The 21618-nt window shown below is 39.5% G+C and overlaps 1 protein-coding gene across 3 annotated transcripts in view; it reads left to right on the top strand.

The window, feature by feature from the left end:
• The window catches only part of CDH2 (cadherin 2), a 208529-nt gene extending 189898 nt beyond the window's left edge, over positions 1-18631 (top strand). For all 3 annotated transcript variants that reach the window (XM_036072062.2, XM_036072064.2, XM_036072061.2), the window contains exons 15-16: positions 8104-8268; positions 17405-18631. In XM_036072062.2, coding sequence (XP_035927955.1) covers positions 8104-8268; positions 17405-17611 — 372 coding nt within the window. In that variant the 3' untranslated portion in view covers positions 17612-18631. The remainder of the gene's footprint in view (positions 1-8103; positions 8269-17404) is intronic.
• The last annotated feature ends 2987 nt before the right edge of the window (positions 18632-21618 follow it).

Here is a 21618-nt window from a genome sequence, read left to right on the forward strand (position 1 = left end):
TTTGCACAGGACCTTTTATTTGCTATTCTTGTCACTTTGTGTGAAGGAACAAAATATTTTCTGGAATTCATTTTTAATATTCATTCTTCCTGACTAATCATAAGTTTACTGTATTTAGTTTTAGAAGAATAGGAAGTTATCAATATCCCGGTAATAACAGTGATAAAGATTTTGAATGCCAACTATGTGTTAACACTGTGCCAGGGAGAAAAAAAAAGATAAGATATTAAGTGGCATTTGCCAGAGTTCTGCCACCCGGCCAAATCCACCAACTGCCTGTTTTTATAAATAAAGTTATCTTAGGACAGAACCATGCACCTTGTCCATTGTTCATGTGTTATCTGCAGCTCCTTTTACACTGTAGCAGCAGAGTTGAGACCGTATAACAGAGATTATATGGCCCAAAGATACTAAAATGTTTACTCTAGGGCCTCACCGGAAAAGCTTTGCTAACTAACCCCCTGAGTGGCTAGAGAATATGGAACCCTCGTTAGCGTTTTGTCCAAAGTTTGAACACTCTTAAGGTTAGCACAGGACATTTATGGAACCTGCCCAAGGTCATGCAGTTGGATATGGTGAAGTCATGATTTGAATCAAGGCATTTTGATTTCAGACTCTATCTTTTGCAATCGCCATAGTACGCTCCTTTTATGTGCATGTTTATCTTAAACAATGATTAGTTCTCCTTAGGAAATTCCAAAACAATGTGACTTAAAGTGGAGAAGGATTTCTGATGCTCTGTCGCCATATTCCCAACCACATCTTCTCATTTCTTGACTCCCTATTTTTAGGTTTCCTCTAAGATAGAATACTAGGTCAGGCTAACACAGGATGACTTTGATCTTGTCTGAATGGTGACATTTGTTTTTGTCAGAAGAAGTTGGAGCTTGGGGTGGGAACGTGGCCTGAAGATGTATTTAGAAAGTATACTCTGTGTCTCCCGGACAGACGTGCTTGAGCGGGCTAAGAAGTATAGGGCCATAACTGAATTGCATGGAAAGGGTGGGAAATGACAAACAGTATAAAAAAATAAATGTCAGATGGCAGGAGCAACATCAGCTCTCTGAAGCCGTTACTCTGCTCCATCCTACAGGCCTCGCACAGCCACATCCTTTCTTCCTCCAGCAGCTTACACCTTCCCCTTCCATATTTTTGTAATTGTTTATATACGCATTATATCAGGTTTCATCATTTTTGAACGCATTCTTTTAAAAGACACTACTAGACTAAGAGCTCTATGGGCAACCTAAGAGACTCTCCAGAAAAGTATTTGTTGAATCAAATCTAATGGAACTGTATTTGCAACATTTTTCCAAGAGAATATGCCATAATTTTACAATAGGAAGTAAGCAGTGATAAAATTTCAACAACGCCAGTTTCTGCAGCAGCAGAACCATCATTTTGCACCAAAGAGTGAAACTTCAGTTCATTCAAAATTCTGAAGACAGAATTTTGAGAGAATTTTGAAAGAAGCTGTGGCGAGGCAACATTAACTGTAAAACATGAGGCAGAAACAATGGATGCGCTTCCTCTTCATGGGGACCCAGCTGCGTCCCTCGTGGGAAGTGGGAAACTGGCCCTCTAGTGAGATTACGATGTCTATGAAAGCAGAGAATAGAGGTCCTTCAGCTGTCCCCAAGTTATTTTATCTCTGTTAGGCTCATGATTCAAACCAGAAAAGCTTTTAGCAAATCTTTTGTTTTGGGGGGGCTTTCATAATCCGTAGAATCAACTTAGTCTTCCACATCATTTTGCCTGGGTAGAGAGTTACCATCAATCACTGTATTTCGCTGTGGAGGAAAATCACGTTGTATCGTCATTTACCTAAAGCTTGCAAGGGTATTTGACTGACTTGTCAGCAGTTGCATGGTAATGTGTTGAGACCTTATCACTATTTTATTCAATTATTTTAATGCCAGGAGCTATAGAGGGTGAGATAATAATGTTCTTCTCTTCCACCTTCCATTCCTTTTTGTGTCTGTCTGAAGAGTTTCTTGCTTGTGCCACAGTCAGCTTTTTTGTCCAGTTAACTTTTTTATCCCCCCCTTCAGAATTTGGTCCATTTACTTTCACGTTAGTATTTTTTACTTCTCTCAGTCACTCAGTCTTGAAACATTAAAAATGTTTCGCTTATCTATATGGGAATTTGAAATTCCTTGCCTTTGCTGCTATAAAAGGAAAGTTTTCCACTTGTACCAGCCCTTGCCTAGGAGATAGGGAAGCAGGATGCTCTGTTCCTTCACTCTTCTCCTCAGTGGAGGCTGATAAAGGACCAGGAATTTTCAGTGCCTCCCGTCCCGTCCGCGCGCACCTCCCCCCGCCCCCCCCAACGCAGGCCCACCTGGTGTCAGACCTAAATGAAGAATCCTAGTTCTGACTAAAACTCAGTGAGGCACATTTGAACCAGCTATGCACAGGCCAGAGTTCTAGACTCCAGTGCCTAGTTAGCTTACTTAGCATAACCACCCTGAACTCCTCTTCTAGCACGGGAAACCCCTCACATTTCCCACCTCAGCAAATGGTCCTGTGCATTTCTTCACGGGCCCTGGGGCAACAAGATACAGCCTTTTTTTTTAAATTTCACTTGCTCTGGTGGTCTCTGTTTTATCCTTCCACACTGCTTACCTGAGTCCGTGACCTTGGGCAAATGATTAACCTCTCTGACCTGCGGTAATCAATGGAATAGAACAACACCCACTTGGAAGGATTTGTGCTTGGGAGTGTGTGAGGTTATCACTTGAGAAAGCACCTAGTACATTCCTGACGGATGATGGGCACCAGGTGAAGGTTGGTTTCCTTCTTTCATACATACCCTGAGCTGAAAATAGCATCTGGTACCCAGTAGGCTCTTCTTAATTACTTGTGAAACAGTAAATGAATGTTTTCATCACTCTCTAAGACAGATTTAATTGCACGATTCTATAGATGCTACCAGCAATGAAGCTTTCTGATTTTTTTTTTTTTTTTAGCTTTCTGAAATTTTTACCTCGGTTCCAGAATTTCTATCTATACTGATGCAGCATTTTAATTTATTTAAACATAACCAAATGCCTTAGGGTAGATTCATGATATCTTTACTGAACCAATTATAAATCATTGCTAGTCAGTGGAATTTAATAAGAAAACCAAAACCAGGGGCGCCTGGGTGGCTCAGTCGTTAAGCATCTGCCTTCGGCTCAGGTCATGGTCCCAGGGTCCTGGGATCGAGCCCCCCATCGGGCTCCCTGCTCCACGGGAGGCCTGCTTCTCCCTCTCCCACTCCCCCTGCTTGTGTTCCCTCTCTCGCTATCTCTCTCTCTCTGTCAAATAAATAAAAAAATTAAAAAAAAAAAAAAAGAAAAGAAAACCAAAACCACAGTGTTAGCTGCTAACTAACTTTTTACTAACTCTCTCATGATTGTATCACACTTAAGACATTTTAAATCATAGATGGACCAAAAAAGGGGGTTTTAGTTGCTTGCAGTGTTAATATTCTAAAAACCATAATTCCATGCCTACTTCTAATGGTTGTTACCAAATAACATATGTTCCAAATATTTTAAAACAAAATTTTCCTTAGCCTTCATTTGAAAATTAGATTTCTTTAGGAAGTTAACATTGCAAATAAAGGTTGACAATCATAAGAGAATTTTCAGATCTGCTTTTTCTCTAGAGATTTTTAGGAACAAAATAAAAGATTTCTTCTTGGATTGTTTCTTTGTAATCTTCAGAAGTAAGACCCTGAACCCAATGACCTTGAGAATGTTTTCGGTCTCTGTAATTGTCTTTATAATTCTCATCCTACATGTTGTAATTTGTGTGTTTAAGTAAAGTACTATGGGATTGTAAAGATGTATAATTTAGGAGGTTTGCATAGAGTGACCCCTTATCAAAAGGCTTTAAAATTGGACCCTCAGGTCAGGACCTCTGCCATATAACACAGATGGATGTGGGCAGAAAAACCCATCCCTGTGACCTGAAGACATTTCTGCCTACTTCCTAGCATTATCAGATTTTTTTATATCCCCTATTTGTAATAGACAGGAGAAACCATCACAGAGAAATGTTAAGCCACCCATTTTAACCCAGTTTCTAACTTCCCGTAAATCAGTGGTTTTCTGCCTGTTTTTTTGATAGCAGCACAGCTGAGGAACATGACACGTTTCCATCATTGTGGGGGACTCACCAGGGCAATGAATCTCAGCGACGGATCGGCGATCTTTCTGTCCCTCCCCATTGTGAATTACTGCTATGGAATGTAATGCGATCCAAGGCACATTTCTTAAACTGGTTGCTCTTTTGAACATCTGACATGAATATCATCGCTGAGACTTTATTCAACACATTTTTTTAATGAGCTCTTTCTACGGGCTTGCCATTTTGATGGTGGAAAGGACTGAACAGGACTACAAACCTTTGAAGGCTATTGCTGCTCTCTGGTTCTTAAAGTGGTAGGAAAAGGCTATCAAAGGAAAGATAAAAAACCTATAAATTAATATGCTGTTTATATATATATATATATATATCCCTAATAAGTGAAGCAGTCCAGGTGGAGATGCTGTCCTGGTCTGGAGGAGGTAGCTACAGTCAGTTTTAGCAAATTATGTCAGAATTTAAGCTCTATTTTGCCAGATCTTCCCAATTTTCAGGGGAACTATCCCTATGTCTAAATGTCGGCAATTTATTAGAAAATTTTTACCACACTGCTGGCCAGTCAAAATGCATTCCCCTTTGTAACCTTGTGGTGGGAGCTATATAAGCAATCAGGAAGCACAGTTTCTTTCCAGGTAAGGAAGCCTCTTTTGTCTCTAATTATGCCAAGGAAATTCCTCTGTATTCCTATATGGAATTATCATATAAGACACTGAGTATCAAGGAGTTTGTCACCAAGTAAAAAGACAGTCCTTAACCATAAGATTCAATTACTTAATTTCATGTAATTCAGACTTCTAATAAAATATTTTACACCCTCAGCATAAAAATATTTACTGTCATCAGTATACTTACAATCTGTTTTTCCCTTCCTATATAAAGCTCCAATCATTGTCAGGAGGCACAGTTATTCACGGTTTATCCCACTCTATTATGCTTGGGAGCTATGCAGTTAAACATGACCTGGAAAAACATGCTTCTGGTGTGTAAGCACTCAGAATTCTCTAAATAAATCCTTGTTTTTATGTTGTATAACATTTTAGCATTTCAAAGGCCTGCACATCTGTTATATCATTGTATGTCTTCAAGATAGTCTATAAATTGCTCATAAATTCCATAAAATTTAAAACGGAGCACATTTGTGCATGATCGAGATGTTTTCACTCAGGTTTTATATGGATAGTCTGAAATGCTCTATCCTGACAAGAGAAAACAGCATTCCCAAACCTTTGCTCATTCTGTTGATAATCCCAGAAGGGTCCTTTCTCCCTTGAACACGGATTGTTCAAGCTTGAAACCTCACACAGATTTTCTCCTCTGAGCATTTTATACTTTGCAATATACCAAGCTTACATCCCACACTGGCTTGTCCCGCCCTGTGTACCCGCCTCACGCCCCGTAGACCCGTGTACACTCCTGAGAGGAGGGGCTTTTCCTCAGTGCCTTCAGCGGTTAGGTTAGCCGGGCCTCTTGGTAAGGAGCTGTTTCCAGGAAGGTGGTCAGGATGAGAGTGTCTCAGCGAGCAGAGACTTACGTGGTAGACGGACGTTCGGAAGTCACACACACCTGGTTTGGATTCCCATCCTAATCATAGACTAGACGTGAGGCTGAAAGCAAGTTACTCAAGCTCTGAGTCTGTTTCTTCACCTAGAAAGACGATGATAAAACATTCTCCACAGGTTTGTTAGAAAGTATCTGTGAGGGGCTCCTGGGTGGCTCAGTCGGTTAAGCGTCTGCCTTCGGCTCGGGTCATGATCTCAGGGTCCTGGGATAGAGCCCCGCATCAGGCTCTGTACTGGGCGGGGAGTCTGCTTTGTCCTTTCCCTCTGCCCCAACCCGCAGTCGTGCTCTCGCTCTCTCTCTCCTCCCCCTCTCTCTCAAATAAATAAAAAAAAATCTTCAGTTAAGAAAAAGAAAATATCAGTGAGAAGACACTTCTCAAGAGGCTGGTGTAGTGCCTGGTACCTAGTGGGTGTGAATGCTAGTTACCTTCCTGCCCTTGGTCTGCTCTGTGATTTTCATCACCCCTCACATTCCTGGCCCTCCACACTCATCTGTCTAGTCTGTTACCCTTTAACGCCGGCCTCGGAGCTTGGACTTGACTCACTCTCCTCGGTGACTGTCAAAGAGCGAGGCTTTGAAGTAAGTCTCACATGCTTGGAGTCGGAGCCTGTCTCTGAGTCCTCATAGATTTGGGACCAGGGACTTCGTTACTTGGGTTCTTTGAGATTCCAGATCTCAGCTCTTACACGGGGATACTAAAACTGACTGGCGAACAGTGAACAGCGCTGATCAGAGGATTACGGGGGGACACGTGTGAGGCGGCAGCACCAATGCCAGTGGAGGCTGAGTATTCGAGTGTTGAATCAATCAAAACCACCACGGAGATACTACAAACGGGGCTAAGCTGGTGTGAGACAGAAAGGTAAAGCCCGAGCTATGAAGAGTCCCAGGAAATCTGCACTCTCCGTAAATGTCCACATTAAATTGGAGAATTTTACATCATCAGAATTTAGGGGTTTGAAAACTACAAAGTCGTTTGCCCAAACCTAAAATTTTGACACATTTCCACATTACAGTCAGCTTCTTTATTCCTGTCTCACTGGCTGATGTTAAAGCCGAAAATAGTTCTGAGGGCCCAAACCGTGCCCAGAGCCTCCTTCTTCACCACTGCTACTCTGCCCGTCTGAACGTGGACAGGCTGTTGTTCCAGAACATTCCCACAGGGCTGCCCTGCGAGCAAATCCACTCCTCCTCGCCTCACACCGTGGGGCCAGAGATAGGCAAACTTTTTCTGTAAAAGGCCTGATAGTAAGGCTTTGTAGGTCACATAGAGTTTCTGTGGCATATTCTTCTTCTTTGTTGTTATTGCTTCCAATAACCCTTTACAAATGTAAAAGCCATTCTTTGAGAAAAATAGGAAATGGGTCCGGCAGAGACCCACAGACCGTAGTTTGCCAACTCTAGACCACTGAAGGGAGGGAGGACTAGAGATTGGCTTTGAAACCGTGGTGAACTAATGCCTTTCTTTAGGGAAAACACATCGGCATCATTTTTTTAAATTATATTTTAATGTTAAAGACATTGTAGGAAAGGAAAAAGTCTTCCTTGACCCTCTCAGGGTCCCTGTCTGGGTCTGAAAATTAAACAAACAAAGACAGATGAACAGGAGAAAAACATACTTATTGAACTTTTAAATGTTCCTGGGAGCCTCACAAGAGAATGAAGACCCGAAGTGTCCAGGGTGGGAAGCTTTTATACCTTTCAGACAAAGAAACAATACATTTCTAAGAATTGACAAGACCAAAGGTTTGGGTGAGGGCTGGTAAATGGTGAAGAAGTAATTAGGGACATAAAGGTTAGTTTAAGGTTTGTTGGTACAGATCCCTTGGCCTCAAAGTCTCTATCTCTGATGATAAGAATGTCTTCCCTCCTCCCGGTACAGGGAGGGGAACTTTCACGCGGGAGTTTTATGACCTGTTTCAAGGAAGAAGGGCAAGGATGAGGGGAGCTAGGGTGACCTTCCTACTCTGCTGAGGTTTTTTTGTTTGTTCGTTTGTTTTAATTCCTTCAACTTGAAGTACCTAATACGCGAAGGTGCTCTACATTAGGGTAGTGGGTCTCGAACCCCACACTGAGTTAATACCTTTGCTGCCGTGGCATAGCTCTGTCTTCTAGGCAGATTTTAGTCATTTTATAGTAGGGCCTTATCTCACTGCTGTTTTCCATTGGAAACTGATGAGAAACATAGGAAAGCAGATGGAGCACAGACTGTAGAAATGAAAAGCACAGAAGAAAGAGCTGTGTGAAAGAAATATTTAATCATAACATGAAAAACTCATAGTGGCAACTTTTCCATTATGTTAAATTTCACTCATTTCTATGCATTCTGGGTATGTGTTTAAAAACAAAGGTTGTAATTTTCCATCTTTATGCCCATCTACCATGGGTTTTTGATTTTGTCTTCTGCAGGACTATGACTTGAGCCAGCTGCAGCAGCCCGATACTGTGGAACCTGACGCCATCAAGCCTGTAGGAATCCGACGACTGGATGAGAGACCCATCCACGCCGAGCCCCAGTACCCGGTCCGATCTGCAGCCCCGCACCCTGGGGACATCGGGGACTTCATTAATGAGGTGCAAAGACAGGCTCACTCTCTTTATAAGGACGTTTATTTTATGCTAACCGTCAGCTATACGTAGACCACAGATTGCTTGGAATACAGCTGTGTAGTCCGTTAAACACACTTGATTTTCTCGAGCTTATCTTCGTGTTAAAGCAAATGTGGCTTCAATAGTGGAGGACAGATATAATTGGTTTGATGGGCCAGAAAACAGATCTATCAATTAATATTCTGTATTTGTAAATGACATTCATATACATTATCAGTATTAGTCACACTATTTCCAAAAGGCTTCCTTCCCTAGATTACAAGTAATAAATAGACTAACAATATTATAGTGTATTCTAATTTCATTTATTAGCACTGATGAATGTAATAATAGTTCATTTTCATTTTCCTCACACTGTATCCTTTGAATCCCACAAATGTTGAGAATTCAGTGCCTACCCAATGACTAGAGTTCCATCAAATAAGATTAGTAGGAAGAGGAGCTAAATTAAATATTATGTAAGTGATTTAAATACTTGTCTAGTTGAGGAGTTTTAAGAGCTTCTGTAAGAGGCAGCTAATTCTCCGTTGAATATAACAGATAGGATTTCCATTGTCAAAATTATTATGGCGTTCTTTTATTTCATTACTGACCACAAGTTCTGCTACATTTAATACTTACGTTTTGAAGTAAAATGATTTGTGCTGCTTATTTTGATCATGTCTATAGTTTTACTGCAATTCATCTTTTGAATTTTTAGTGTTAGATGTAAGAGAGCAAAACCTGTTGATGTCGACTGCGACTCTATGGCAGAACTCGCATTCTCTGGCCGTGTCCTGCCGCTCAGTATCTCTAAGATCAGAATAGGTCTCAGTGCACTACAAGGTGGAATACTTCTGTTATATATCGCCTTCCATCATGTGCTGATAAGACTCTTATTTCCCGGGCTTCCTTGTAGTCATATATTTTATATACATAATCAGTCTACTTTAGGTTTTTAAAAAGATGCAGTTATCATTTGTGGAAAAAAAAAAGATTTGAAACAAGCTTTGAGTATTTATTTCCCTTTACAACTCTTCATTACTGTCTATTCCTGAAATGCATGCTGCTTTCTGAACATATGCATTCACTTCTGTTAAACAGGTAATAGGTTAATTTGTTTTAGTCATGGTTTGAAAGCAGATGGAAGGCAAAAGCAACAGAGTGCCAATACTTCCTTCATCTACAGAAATATGCTCTGACTTTTCCAGTTATTTGTATAGAGACCTGGTTAGGAGATTTGCAGGAATTTTATATCTATGACTAGATCTTTTTTGAATATTTAAGAGTGCCTGATGATTTTATTTCTAATTTAGCATTTTGTTGTCATGAGAAATTGTTTCGTTAGCTCTGTGGGTGTGGGGCTTCGAGATAGAGTGAATCTTTTGAAGGGAAGTGCAGGAACTGGACTTTCTTAAAGCAAGAATTTTAGCTTCGGTGTCATTCAACAAATACTTAACTGAATGTTCCTGCCTATCCCCGAAGCGTCAGTATTCTGTGGGGTTCCAGTCCATCCATAACACTGTTCTTTTCTCAGTGACAGAGGTCAAGCACTAGGCTTCATGTATAGGACTGTTGTCCCAATCTAACTCCTGCCCTCTTCCCCGTGACATTTCCTTCCAGGGCTGCAGCCCTGCTGAACTATTTGCAATTCCTCAGAAGCATCCCAATTTTGACTATAATGTAACTTCTGCACAGCCCTCACCTTCTTAACCATCAATGAAACACCCACGTAGCCTTCAGATTCACCTCAGACACCCCCTTGTATGTGAGGTCTTCTTTGATCCCTCTGGGAAGAGTTCACAAGACACTTCCTGCATGATAATCCTGGCCACAGCGGTGTAACCATTGATATTTCTCTCTCCTGCATGAGCATGTGCCTGCTGTCCAGGGTGGGGGCAATTTCTTGTTCATCTTTGAGTAACCTCAGCATCCAGTATGTTGCCTCGCTCTTAGGTTTTGTTGTTTTAAGGAACCCGAGTGCTGTGGCAGCTGTTTAGGGTGTAAAGCCATGAGTACCACCCGATTTGCAGTTGATTGCGCTTCATCGGGACCCAAGTCTGGGGCCTTCACTCTAGTGGAGCTGACTAAATTCAGAAAATGAAGATATTGGTTGTTCTAAGTTGTGTTTTAGGATATGTTTTGTGTTTGTGTCTATGTGTTTGTTCATTCATTTTTTTTTACAGGGACTGGATTTTCTTCAGTAGGTAGAGAAGCATATCTAGTTAATAAGACTCAGTTACCCAGCCCCTCAAATGCCACAATAGAAAGAGTTACAGTCACAATTTCCATTTGCAGTTTCCTTTTCCTAGAACAGTGCTCAGCCTAAAAAGTAGCTGGAGACCATAACAAACATGTTTCAGTACTTCTATGAAAAACTTGGTGCCAAACGACTGACTTGCAAATTAACTCCTAGAATGCAGTCAGTTCATAATTTGAGGATTGTCTGCACTGGCTAAAAATGGCTCATTTTGAAATGATCTTGAGCTTGGTTTAGGATCATTCATTCAGCAAATAACTATTGAACCTCTCCTGTGTGTACATATTTGTACTAGTAATATGTAGAAAGAAAATAAATTAGACCTGGATTCTCTTTGTGTGTACTCCCTACTTTGCTGCAAGCACGGTCTTTGTACCAGGCAAACATTCCAGTATCTGACACCTTCCTTTGCCAGACTCCATTGGGTGTAATCCTTCCTTGGTTTTACAGTTTCATCTCAATGCCCCCTGCCCCCAAACCTGCATCTTACAGGCCAGGGACAGGGACTCGACTTGTGCCTCCCACGCTCAGCTCGTAATTCCAAGTCAGTACCTGTTCCCATGCTATCCTCTCTGTGTAGAATGCCCTTCCCTCTTTTTCTAGACATTAGTTCTTTCATTAAGTCTTTACCAACCCAAGGAGGGTCAGGCACACAGAGTTTGGGGTAGGCACCATCCAGTGACATCCCATTGTACCCAGGACTAACCTTCCTTCATAACTCCTATCTCAGGGTCCCCTTCTGCTGCCAAGGGAAGAGGTGCACATGTCCCTGGGGGGCAGTGTGGGGCCCACTGGTTTGGTGAGTACATGAATGCACCAAAGGATCACATTTGGAAATGTTTCCCCAAATGACTACAGAATCCATAATTCCGAATGGGATTGTAAGATGGAGAAATGTGGACGAGTTGGAAGACCAAACATTCACACTAGAAATGCCCTACATTTGGACATAGGAAGAAGGTCTACGGAGGTGAAGGTGTCACAGAAGAAACTAAAATGAGGGTCTAGGAATGAGATGGTCAGGTCTGTGGGAAAATTCAGAGGGTTGAAACTGTCAAAAGGCCTAAGTCAGGTAACATTCAAATACACCGTGTAGATTCTTCCATCTAAGACACCCATGGACTTACTCTTTCTATAACTGGACAGATAAAAAATACATTCATGTAAGGTTTTAAAACAGTTGAGGACACCTAGAAAGAATTCAAGCATATTTTATAAATACATGTAAAATGCAAACAGATTCTTTATCCCCAGGTTTTATTTGATTTAGCACAGTACTGAATGTTCCAAAGGAAGAATAGTATGGTGCAGTTATAACTGGAGTGTTTTTATAATGTAAGGAATAAGTAAGCTCATGAGAACATTTTCTAGTTTGTTTATTTAAATAATCAATGAATGTTGTCTTGAATATCAAAAAATATATTTCTAGTCTGGTAGGTAGAGTAAAACAAATCACACATTTTTTTAATTTCGACTACCAAGTTTCATTCTATTTTGAGGCTTTCAAATATGACCTTCAGAGAGTGAAAAGTTAAAACAAATTAATTTAATCTCAGCCTGACAGTAGATATTAGCATACCTCCAATAACTTTACTAATCCTATGTATTTCTTTATCTCAGAAATACAAAACCAAGGACTTATTTCTGTTAAAAGACCAACTTTTGATTGATATTTAAAAACTTATGGGAAGTGCTTCTAGAATAACTTGCACAGAACTCCTAAAGCTTATAACTTTTGCCTTTTTTCTCCTATTAAATGTATTTGTCCTCTTTAAAATATCTCTGTCCCATACATAGAGTAGTTGGGCATTTGTTTGAATTCAAATGCAGCTGCCTCACCTAATAGCTCTGTTCCCCTCTACAAAGTCAGGGTCCTTGGATTTAACCTCTTGGATATCCAGTTTTCATATGTATATATAAAATGAGACTAATAATAAAATCCTCTTTTAAGATTTCTGTAAGAACTGAATGAGATAATCCACATAAAGTGCTTGGTATAGTGCCCATCCCATAGTAAAATCTCTTACTTATTATGTGTCATATTAGTTATTAGTACAGATTACTGTTCTCTAATTGTAAATAAAACAAAATCCTCTCCTTCCAAAAAAATTTGCTTTAAGTAAAGTGAAATTCTCAGAAAGGGACATAGTAATGTTGGCGTTAAGTCACACAATTCCGCTGTAATGTAAACCTAGTATACTTTTATGTCTACATGTATTTTAAACCTAAATTCTAGCTTCTTCTGAAAAGAGTGTCTATAAATATGAGCAAGGTGATGAGTGAGAACCAAAGCCCAGGAGAGGAGTACCAAGCTACCTTCTAGGATGCCCGCTGGGTATCAGGCACTGTAGTGAACAGTGGGATATGAAATGAATATCAACATCATTGGCAGAAAAGGGTGTCACAAACTAGTGTAACCAAAACATGACAATGAAAGTAAAGGAGACCATGAGAATGACTCCCAGTCATGATTGGAGGAAAAATCCATACAGTAGAAGTAATATTTTTAATGGGTTTTAAATGATGGATGGATGGATGGATGGATATTAATAAAATGAGAAATTATGAGTGAGGAAGTTTCAAACAAAGGAAATCACATTTTAGCTATCAGGAAATGAAGGTACAAATAACATAGGGTACACAAAAACATGACATTTTTAGATTTGGGGGGAATCTGGTGAAAAATTTAGTTGTGGTCGCTGGAGTAGAGAATAGCTGAAACGGAAAAGATGCATGAACACTCCAGGTTCACTGAATGCTCTGCTAAAGTTTTAACTTTATCCTGTAGGTTACCCAAACATCAGGCATTTGAGTAATGCCTTCTAGTTTTTTCCATGTCCACACACCTCATCTATTGTTCACTTGAACTTTACATTTCATTTTTTAATAGAGGTAATTGTTTTAAAGTGCCCATGCACCAATTAAAAATCATCTTACCCATCCCCAGCGGAACCCCTCCCTTATCTGGGAAACACTGCAATAGGTGATGGGAGAGCAATCAGAGTTTTACTTGGGGGAGCGACTTCAAATAATGTCTGAGAGAAGAGCCACTAGTAGTTTGTATGAAAGAAAAAGGAATAGTACTGGCGACCGGGAGACCAGTTAGAGAGGCTTTTGCTGTGGTCCAGGCAGGATATAAAGAGGGCCCGAACTAAGGCAGGTAGCACTGAGCTGATAAGACCTCTTTCCTCTTATATCCCTCATGTGTTCCCTCACTGAAGAATATGGGTTTTTATAGCTCCTATAAAAGCATATCTCCATCCATAAAGCATAGGATCAGAAGTCTATAAATACAAGCTCAGCAAGAATTCAGCCAGAGCCACAGGCTTTTTCATTTTACAGAGACACCTCAAACTACAGGAAACAGTTCAGATTTATCCAGAGTTCAAGATCTGCCCCTCCAGGAAAGGCAAAATAGACACCTACTCTTCTAGATTTAGTTAAACCAGGTGGAGAAGAGAAACACATGCAGTTAGTTGGTAGAGTTGACAACAGCACATACACTTCATGTGAAATAGTGTCCACACCTAAGAATAAAGGAATCCCATAAGGGAGGACCAGATGGGTATGTGGCCCACCGGATTTCTCCTGCACATTCATTCTGCTTGTGTGCCTGTCATTTTCAGTCTCTCAGAACTTGACTAGGATCTTTTTAGAATTACCAAAATAGTACCCAGAATTTATATAATACCTCATCCACAAGAGTCGTATTTTATTCTCAGATAAAAATCAGTGCTATTCCAAGTGGAGGGGACTTAAGATACTTAACTTCCAGCCTAGAAAGATGGCTTGCCTAAGAGTTCTTGAAAAGTTCAGGGGTTTTTTTGCTCTTTTTTAATTATTTAAAACCTGAGACAGTGTGGAAGGGAGGGAGGGAGGAAGGAAGGAAGGAAGGAAGGAAAGAAGGAAGGAAGGAAGGGAGGAAACAGATTCAAAAATGACCAGGATGATCCAAAAACCGGGGCAGGAGCTAAAAGAAATTTAGAAGAAATGAATATATTTTAGAATCTTCGTAGTGAGTAGGGGACTAGATTATCAGCAGTGTTACGCTTATTTTAAAGCATTGAATTAGGGGGCTTAGACATGCGATGAAGGGGCTCAGGTCCTTTTATACACCAGTGAAGACCAGACAGCTTCCCCCGTTCATCCTTAAGTCATAGTGAACACAGGCCAATGCTTCCTCTCCACTGAATCCAGACACACTTAACACCCTGCCACTGACTCTTTATAACTAATTTTAGTCTTAACCTTTTCATATTTCCAGTTTGGTGCTCACACCATAAAGACTGGGCAGGGCTCTGCATGTATTTCTATTTAAATTTCGAATCGTGATAAAAGCAGATGACCTGAACATGGTGGCCTCGGTCATTGGCTCTGTTCTGCACATTAGAAAGCAGTTTCATTTAAGGTCATAATGAAAACTTAATGCAGGTACACCCTGCTTTTCAAACATCCGTCCGCTTTACTGCTATGGAAGACCTACCTCAGTGCTTGGTTTCACCAAGGAAATCCAAAGACAGGTTTTGCTTTTTAAAAAAAAAAGATGGTAAGTGAAAAATAGCGCACAGCCTTTGTCTTGCAGGGAGCTGTTAGAGAGGCAGCACGCACCCCAGGCCGCGGGAGCGCCCCGCCGGGCTCCTTCCCCAGAACTACCCTCAGCGCCTCAGCATCCAGCTGCGTAGCTTTGAACTGTGGCAGTGAGCATCTCTGCTTCATCTCCATTTATCGTGTGCATCTGTTAGCAACATGTGTTGTAAGCACCAGAAAAGCCTCAGAGCCATTTTTGGGGTCTGGGAATGCTCAAAAAGATGTCCTATATAAGTGAATGGTAATTGCTTCTTTGCGTTCTGCCATTTCAGCTTTCAGAAGGTTTCATCTTCATGAACACCCTACTCTCTGATAGCCCAGGAAACCTGCATTTGTCTTCAGAAACCTGTTCTCCTTACCAGGATTTTCTTTGTCTTCTTGATTTCCCCTCAGATCTTTTCGGGTCTAGTTCTTGTATGGACCCAAGTTAACCCACGCTGAACTAAAAGAATCTCCTATTGCTTACGTTTGCAGTTGTTAGATTTTGTAGGGAAAAGGAAAAAGGGCCCATGCTAACATTTGAATATAAACTCCATGAGGGCAGGTGTTGGGTCTAGCTTCTTAATAGCTGTGTCCCCACCACTAAGCAGAATACATGGTAATACACATACTCAGTAATTACATCTTGAATTGAGTAAATAAACACAGAAGGTGCGTTGTTTGATTTTTACCAGCTAAGGCTACAGCAGCTGACAACTGCCAAGTATTGTTGACTTATAATAACAAAGGTTTACGTCTTGTCCAAATTCTGTGTTCACTCTGGGCTGGCCATGGCTGGGTCCTCATGTCTTCTGTGTTTCAGGATCCAGGCAGGAGGAAAACTGCCAGCTGGGGTAGTCCATTGTCCTGGGAGAGGGGGCAAGAAGGGACTGGTGGACAGAGGTCTTACAGAGTCTTCTCTACATAGCTGCTGACGTTGTGTTGGCCAAAGCCAGCCCGTAGCCAAGCCTGACAGTGGGTTTAGAAAGTGAACTCTGGCTCCAGGGAGGTATTTGTGGTGGTGTGGGCATCTGACCCACCTACAAGGAAAGGATAGTGCATCATTGAGGACAGTAACACGGTCTACCACAGAAAGGAATTACGACTTCTGAGAAATTGTAGTTTGTGATTTTCAACCTTAGCAAAATTGCCCGGTAGCTTATTCTATAAATATGATAAATAAAATCCTTTCTAAAAATTATTTATGTTTTATACATTGAAGTAGTTTGCAGAAAACATGCTGTATTTTATTTTACACTGGCTTTTCTGGGTTATACGTAGTCCAACCAGACATGAGGGAAAGTGGTGTTTAATTAAATGGTTAGGATGGTTGGTAAGAGAGGCTTTGGGATGGGAGAACTGGTAGTGTGTACTTTTCTCTCTTGTTTTTGATGGAAGTCAAGCAGCTGCCATTTTGTTGCTTAAAATATTATGTCTCCACATTTATTTTTCTTTCTTCAAGTTCCAAAGCAAGAAATTTTTGACTAAGCTTTAAAGTTTTTTTTTAGACAAATGTTCATTGAGTGCCAACAGGGCAGATACGGTGATGAGCCCATGGTGCCTTTATCCTTCTTTTTCCTTCCAAATTTAGGTCAAATATGCCACTTCCTCCTTGAACTCCTAGCTCTCAGTGCTAGTCTGGATTTTTTTTTTTTTTTTTTTTTAGCATTCTGATGATTTTTGCCTAGACTTTGTAGTTTTATTATTTATTTATCATTTATTTCACGCTATACTATAGTAATGCCTTTTACGCTAGATTACAAAGGGCAAAGACCATATGGCACTCTTATATATCCCTGCGTTTGCCTGGCATGTATAATTCCTGTTCAACCTGTTCGCTGTCAGAATCCTTTGACTCTGACTCTGGATTAGTGTCCACGTGTATAACATGATTTCCTAGCCCTTTGTATTATTTCATGTAACTTATTCCAGCAGTAATTACTCACTCAGTGCACTGTCATATAGATGGATTACCAGACTTCGAGATCCTTCCTTCTCAGCCTCAAGCAGTTGGCCACTCATTTCTGCCACCTGTCAAGCACATCTCCACAATCAGCTCCCCTCCCACTGTATGTCTTGGCCTCACTGAGCTAGACTTCCTTGGGCTCTTTCCTGCAGAGGAAAGACCTAAGTGCGTTTTTGTCCAACATTCAAACGGTGATAACCCCAATTTCTGTGGTTGAAAATGTTGTGGTCTGCAGGTGGAAACTTATAAACATGGGACCCCTGGGATCTGCGTGTGGTTTGCCGATTGTAACCCTCTCTCCATTCTTTCTTTGTCTTTCCAAATTGTAGGGCCTTAAAGCTGCTGACAATGATCCCACAGCTCCGCCATATGACTCCCTCTTAGTCTTTGACTATGAAGGCAGTGGGTCCACTGCTGGGTCCCTGAGCTCCCTTAATTCCTCAAGTAGCGGCGGCGAGCAGGACTATGACTACCTGAATGACTGGGGGCCACGCTTCAAGAAACTTGCTGACATGTATGGTGGAGGTGATGAGTGAACTTCAGGGTGAACTTGGTTTTTGGACAAGTACAAACAATTTCAACTGATATTCCCAAAAAGCATTCAGAAGCTAGGCTTTAACTTTGTAGTCTACTAGCACAGTGCTTGCTGGAGGCTTTGCATAGGCTGCAAACCAATCTGGGCTCAGAGGGAATATCAGTGATCCAATACTGTTTGGAAAAAACACTGAGCTCAGTTACACTTGAATTTTACAGTACAGAAGCACTGGGATTTTATGTGCCTTTTTGTACCTTTTTCAGATTGGAATTAGTTTTATGTTTAAGGCTTTAATGGTACTGATTTCTGAAACGATAAGTAAAAGACAAGATATTTTGTGGTGGGAGCAGTAAGTTAAACCATGATATGCTTCAATACGCTTTTGTTACATTGCATTTGCTTTTATTAAAACACAGAATTAAACACACAAAAAACAAAAACTCATGGAGCGATTTTATTATCTTGGGGGATGAGACCATGAGATTGGAAAATGTACATTACTTCTAGTTTTAGACTTTAGTTTTCTTTTTTCACTAAAATCTTAAAACTTACGCAGCTGGTTGCAAATAAAGGGAGTTTTCATATCACCAATTTGTAGCAAAATTGAATTTTTTCATAAACTAGAATGTTAGATACATTTTGGTCTTAATCCATGTACACTTTTTTTATTTACTGTATTTTTTCCACTTCACTGTAAAAATGGTATGTGTACATAATGTTTTATTGGCATAGTCTATGGAGAAGTGCAGAAACTTCAGAACATGTGTATGTATTATTTGGACTATGGATTCAGGTTTTTTGCATGTTTATATCTTTCGTTATGGATAAAGTATTTACAAAACAAAGTGACATTTGATTCAATTGTTGAGCTGTAGTTAGAATACTCAATTTTTAATTTTTTAATTTTTTTTATTTTTTATTTTCTTTTTTGTTTGGGGAGGGAGAAAAGTTCTTAGCACAAATGTTTTACATAATTTGTACCAAAAAAAAAAAAAAAAAGAAAAGAAAGAAAGAAAAGAAAGGGGTGGCCTGACACTGGAGGCATTACTAAGTGTGTGTTTTTAAAAAAAAAAAATGAAAAAAAAAAACCAAGCTTTTAAATTGGAGAGACTTCTGACCAGCTTTGCCTCTGTATTGTGTACCAGAATATAAATGATACACCTCTGACCCCAGCGTTCTGAATAAAATGCTAATTTTGGATCTGGTGACTGGTTTGAACTTTTTCTTTTCTACTTGAGCTGCTATAATTTGTTGCAAAAATCCCAAGTAAAGGAGTTCTGTGGAGAACAACAGTTTTACCAAAGTACGTATTTGTTCTTGTACCACTCGCCATCGAAACCCTTAGCAGGGCAGCCATGTCCAGTGAGCGACAGATGGAATCACCGTGGATCTTAACTGCCCGGAAGAAAAGCATCAGGAAGAGACTATGCTGTTGGTTTACAAATGATGTTCGTAACTTCAGTGAACTCTGTGTACTTCTTCATATCACGTATGCTTTCATTCCTTTCTGCTCAAGCTTGTGGTCACAGCGACTGTAACGGGCCTTTCCCGTTAGAGCACCAGCGTTAGGAAAACCGTGGTAAAAAAAAGTTACAGGACTGGCCCTGAAAACCTAGTATCTCAGGTAATTCACTGAAGCCATTTTCTGTACTTAGTGAACTATACCCTGGTACTTCTGTTCATTTACCATTTTTTTTCTGGCTTCATTGAGGTAGAATTGATAAATAAAGTTGTATATATTTAAGAACCACACTATGATGATTTGATATATGGATACATTATGAAATGATTTCCACAGTCAAGTTAATGAACACATCCATCACCTCACATAGTCACCTTTGTGCGTGTGTGTGTGTAAGATCAAATCTCTTAGCAAATTTCAAGTATACAGAACAATATTAGCCTTATATAGTCACAGAGAACCAAAAAGGGAAATGATCCTACTACATTTTGTAAAATTACGAATGCATCCCACTATGATTCAGAAGTGAATTTTAAGAGACTTGAAGAAAGTTTCACTGTATTTTCTATTTGCTTAGTGATGATTATCACACTGTATTATTCTGTACAATTCAAAAAAACATACAATATACCTCCTCCAATTAGCTCTGTGCCTGTTTGCTTAACATAAAGATTATTTTATATTAGGGAAATTCACTTTTCTATTGATTCAGTCTGAAAGCAATACTTTCTTGTTACTTTTCTAATCATTAAATGCCAGAGGTTGCCTCTGGGAATTTCCATAATGAAACTTACTAAATTTGCTAATTTAGTCTAATTTAGTGTGGTCTTTTTAAAAATGGATTCTTAGTCTGTACCACTCTGCTGCTCTAAAATGAATACCGAACTATTTTTCTTAATTCAAACGCAGAACTTAAATTTGCCTCATTTAGGTAAACAAACACTCTCCCAATTACTTACTTATTGTTGACATAGAGTCACAGATTGTATCTAATATGTATATACATTTTAAGCATTAATAATAAGCATTCCATACATGCACAATCAGTAAATACTATAAACAATATTTTTCAAAACTTCCCCTTTTTGCTAGAAGTCATACATGACTCTATTTCCTTTGTGAAAACACTTTTCAAAACAAACAAACAAAAAAACCAATAAAAAGTGGAAGCGCCACCCCGACCCTGATAAAGGGTAACTTTCGTTAGCTCTTTGATGTGTAATTTCTAGTCTTTTCTAATAAGTATCTTTACACACACATTTCCATTAAGATTCTATTGTGTTTGGTTTTCATGAAAGTGGGATTGTGTACTACATATTTTCTGTAACTTGCCTTTTTCATTAAGCCATGTGCCTTGGAAAATTTTCCATATTAGCATATATATATATATATATTTTATATATAAATATATTTGCTGTTTAGTATTCCTTAATATGGACATACGGTTAACTTAGCCACTTCCTAAGTAATTTGTCGTTTCCAAGTTTTTTCACTCCTGAAAACAATGCTACAATTAACATTCTTTGCCATATCTCTGCATGGGGTATTTCTGTAAATGAGATGCTTGGAGATGGAATTGCTGGATTAAAAAATGTGGAGAGAAATGAATTAAATATGACCAAAATTATAAGTATTTTAATGTCGTTTCAAATTGACTTTTAGCTAAAAGTAGATGAGGTTTTCTAAAAGCCAGCAACTCCTTCTTTTGGCAAGAGGATTTTATGCAGCTCAAAATAGTAACCACAAAATGTAAGACAATCTAACCAAGGCCTTATTCTTTTTCTTTGGAAGGTAGTCTTTGAGTTGGGCAACTGTACTAGTTTCAAGTACTTTGAAATGACTGTCACCACGTGATGTAGTAAAACCTTGAAAACCATATTTGTGAACGTGGTTTATGGACCCCATCCAGAAACATGTTTCCTAGGTTGCTACTAGTGATTTGGATCTCTTCGGCAACATTACAAAAAAATAAAAAAATGTACGGAGTGCTAAAATCTCTGTGTAGTGGGTTGTTTTCCGTGATAAAATATGTGCATTTTACATTTTAATGAGACAGTCAAGTTGCCCTAATAAAGACTAAACCAATTGACATTCCACCAACACTGTGTGCAAAAACCTATGGACCTTCATCCTCAGCAATCTTGGACATTACACTATGTTTAAAAGTTTTACCACTATGATGAGCAGTAAGAGATATCTCAGGCTAATTATGACTTTCCTGATTACTAATGAGACAGAGTGGTGATTTTTTTTTCTTATGTGTATTAGCCATTTGTGTTTCTTTGAACTGCCTATTTTTATTTCCCTATTGAATTACTTGGCTTTTCCAATTAATTACTAAGACCTTGTTAAATGCATTCTTTTTTCCTGGTCTTTTACTAATCTTGTAAATTTGTCTATGGTGTTTTTACTTACTGAAATTTTTGTTTTATGTGGTTTACTCTCTCAGTATTTTCAACTGTAGATTTTTGAGAAGGTCTTCCCACCTGTAAATTAGAAGTTATTATCCTATATTTTCGGGGTTTTTTTATTGGTTTGCATTTATT

Source organism: Halichoerus grypus, chromosome 13 (genome assembly GCF_964656455.1).
Source record: "Halichoerus grypus chromosome 13, mHalGry1.hap1.1, whole genome shotgun sequence".
Lineage (NCBI taxonomy): Eukaryota > Metazoa > Chordata > Mammalia > Carnivora > Phocidae > Halichoerus > Halichoerus grypus.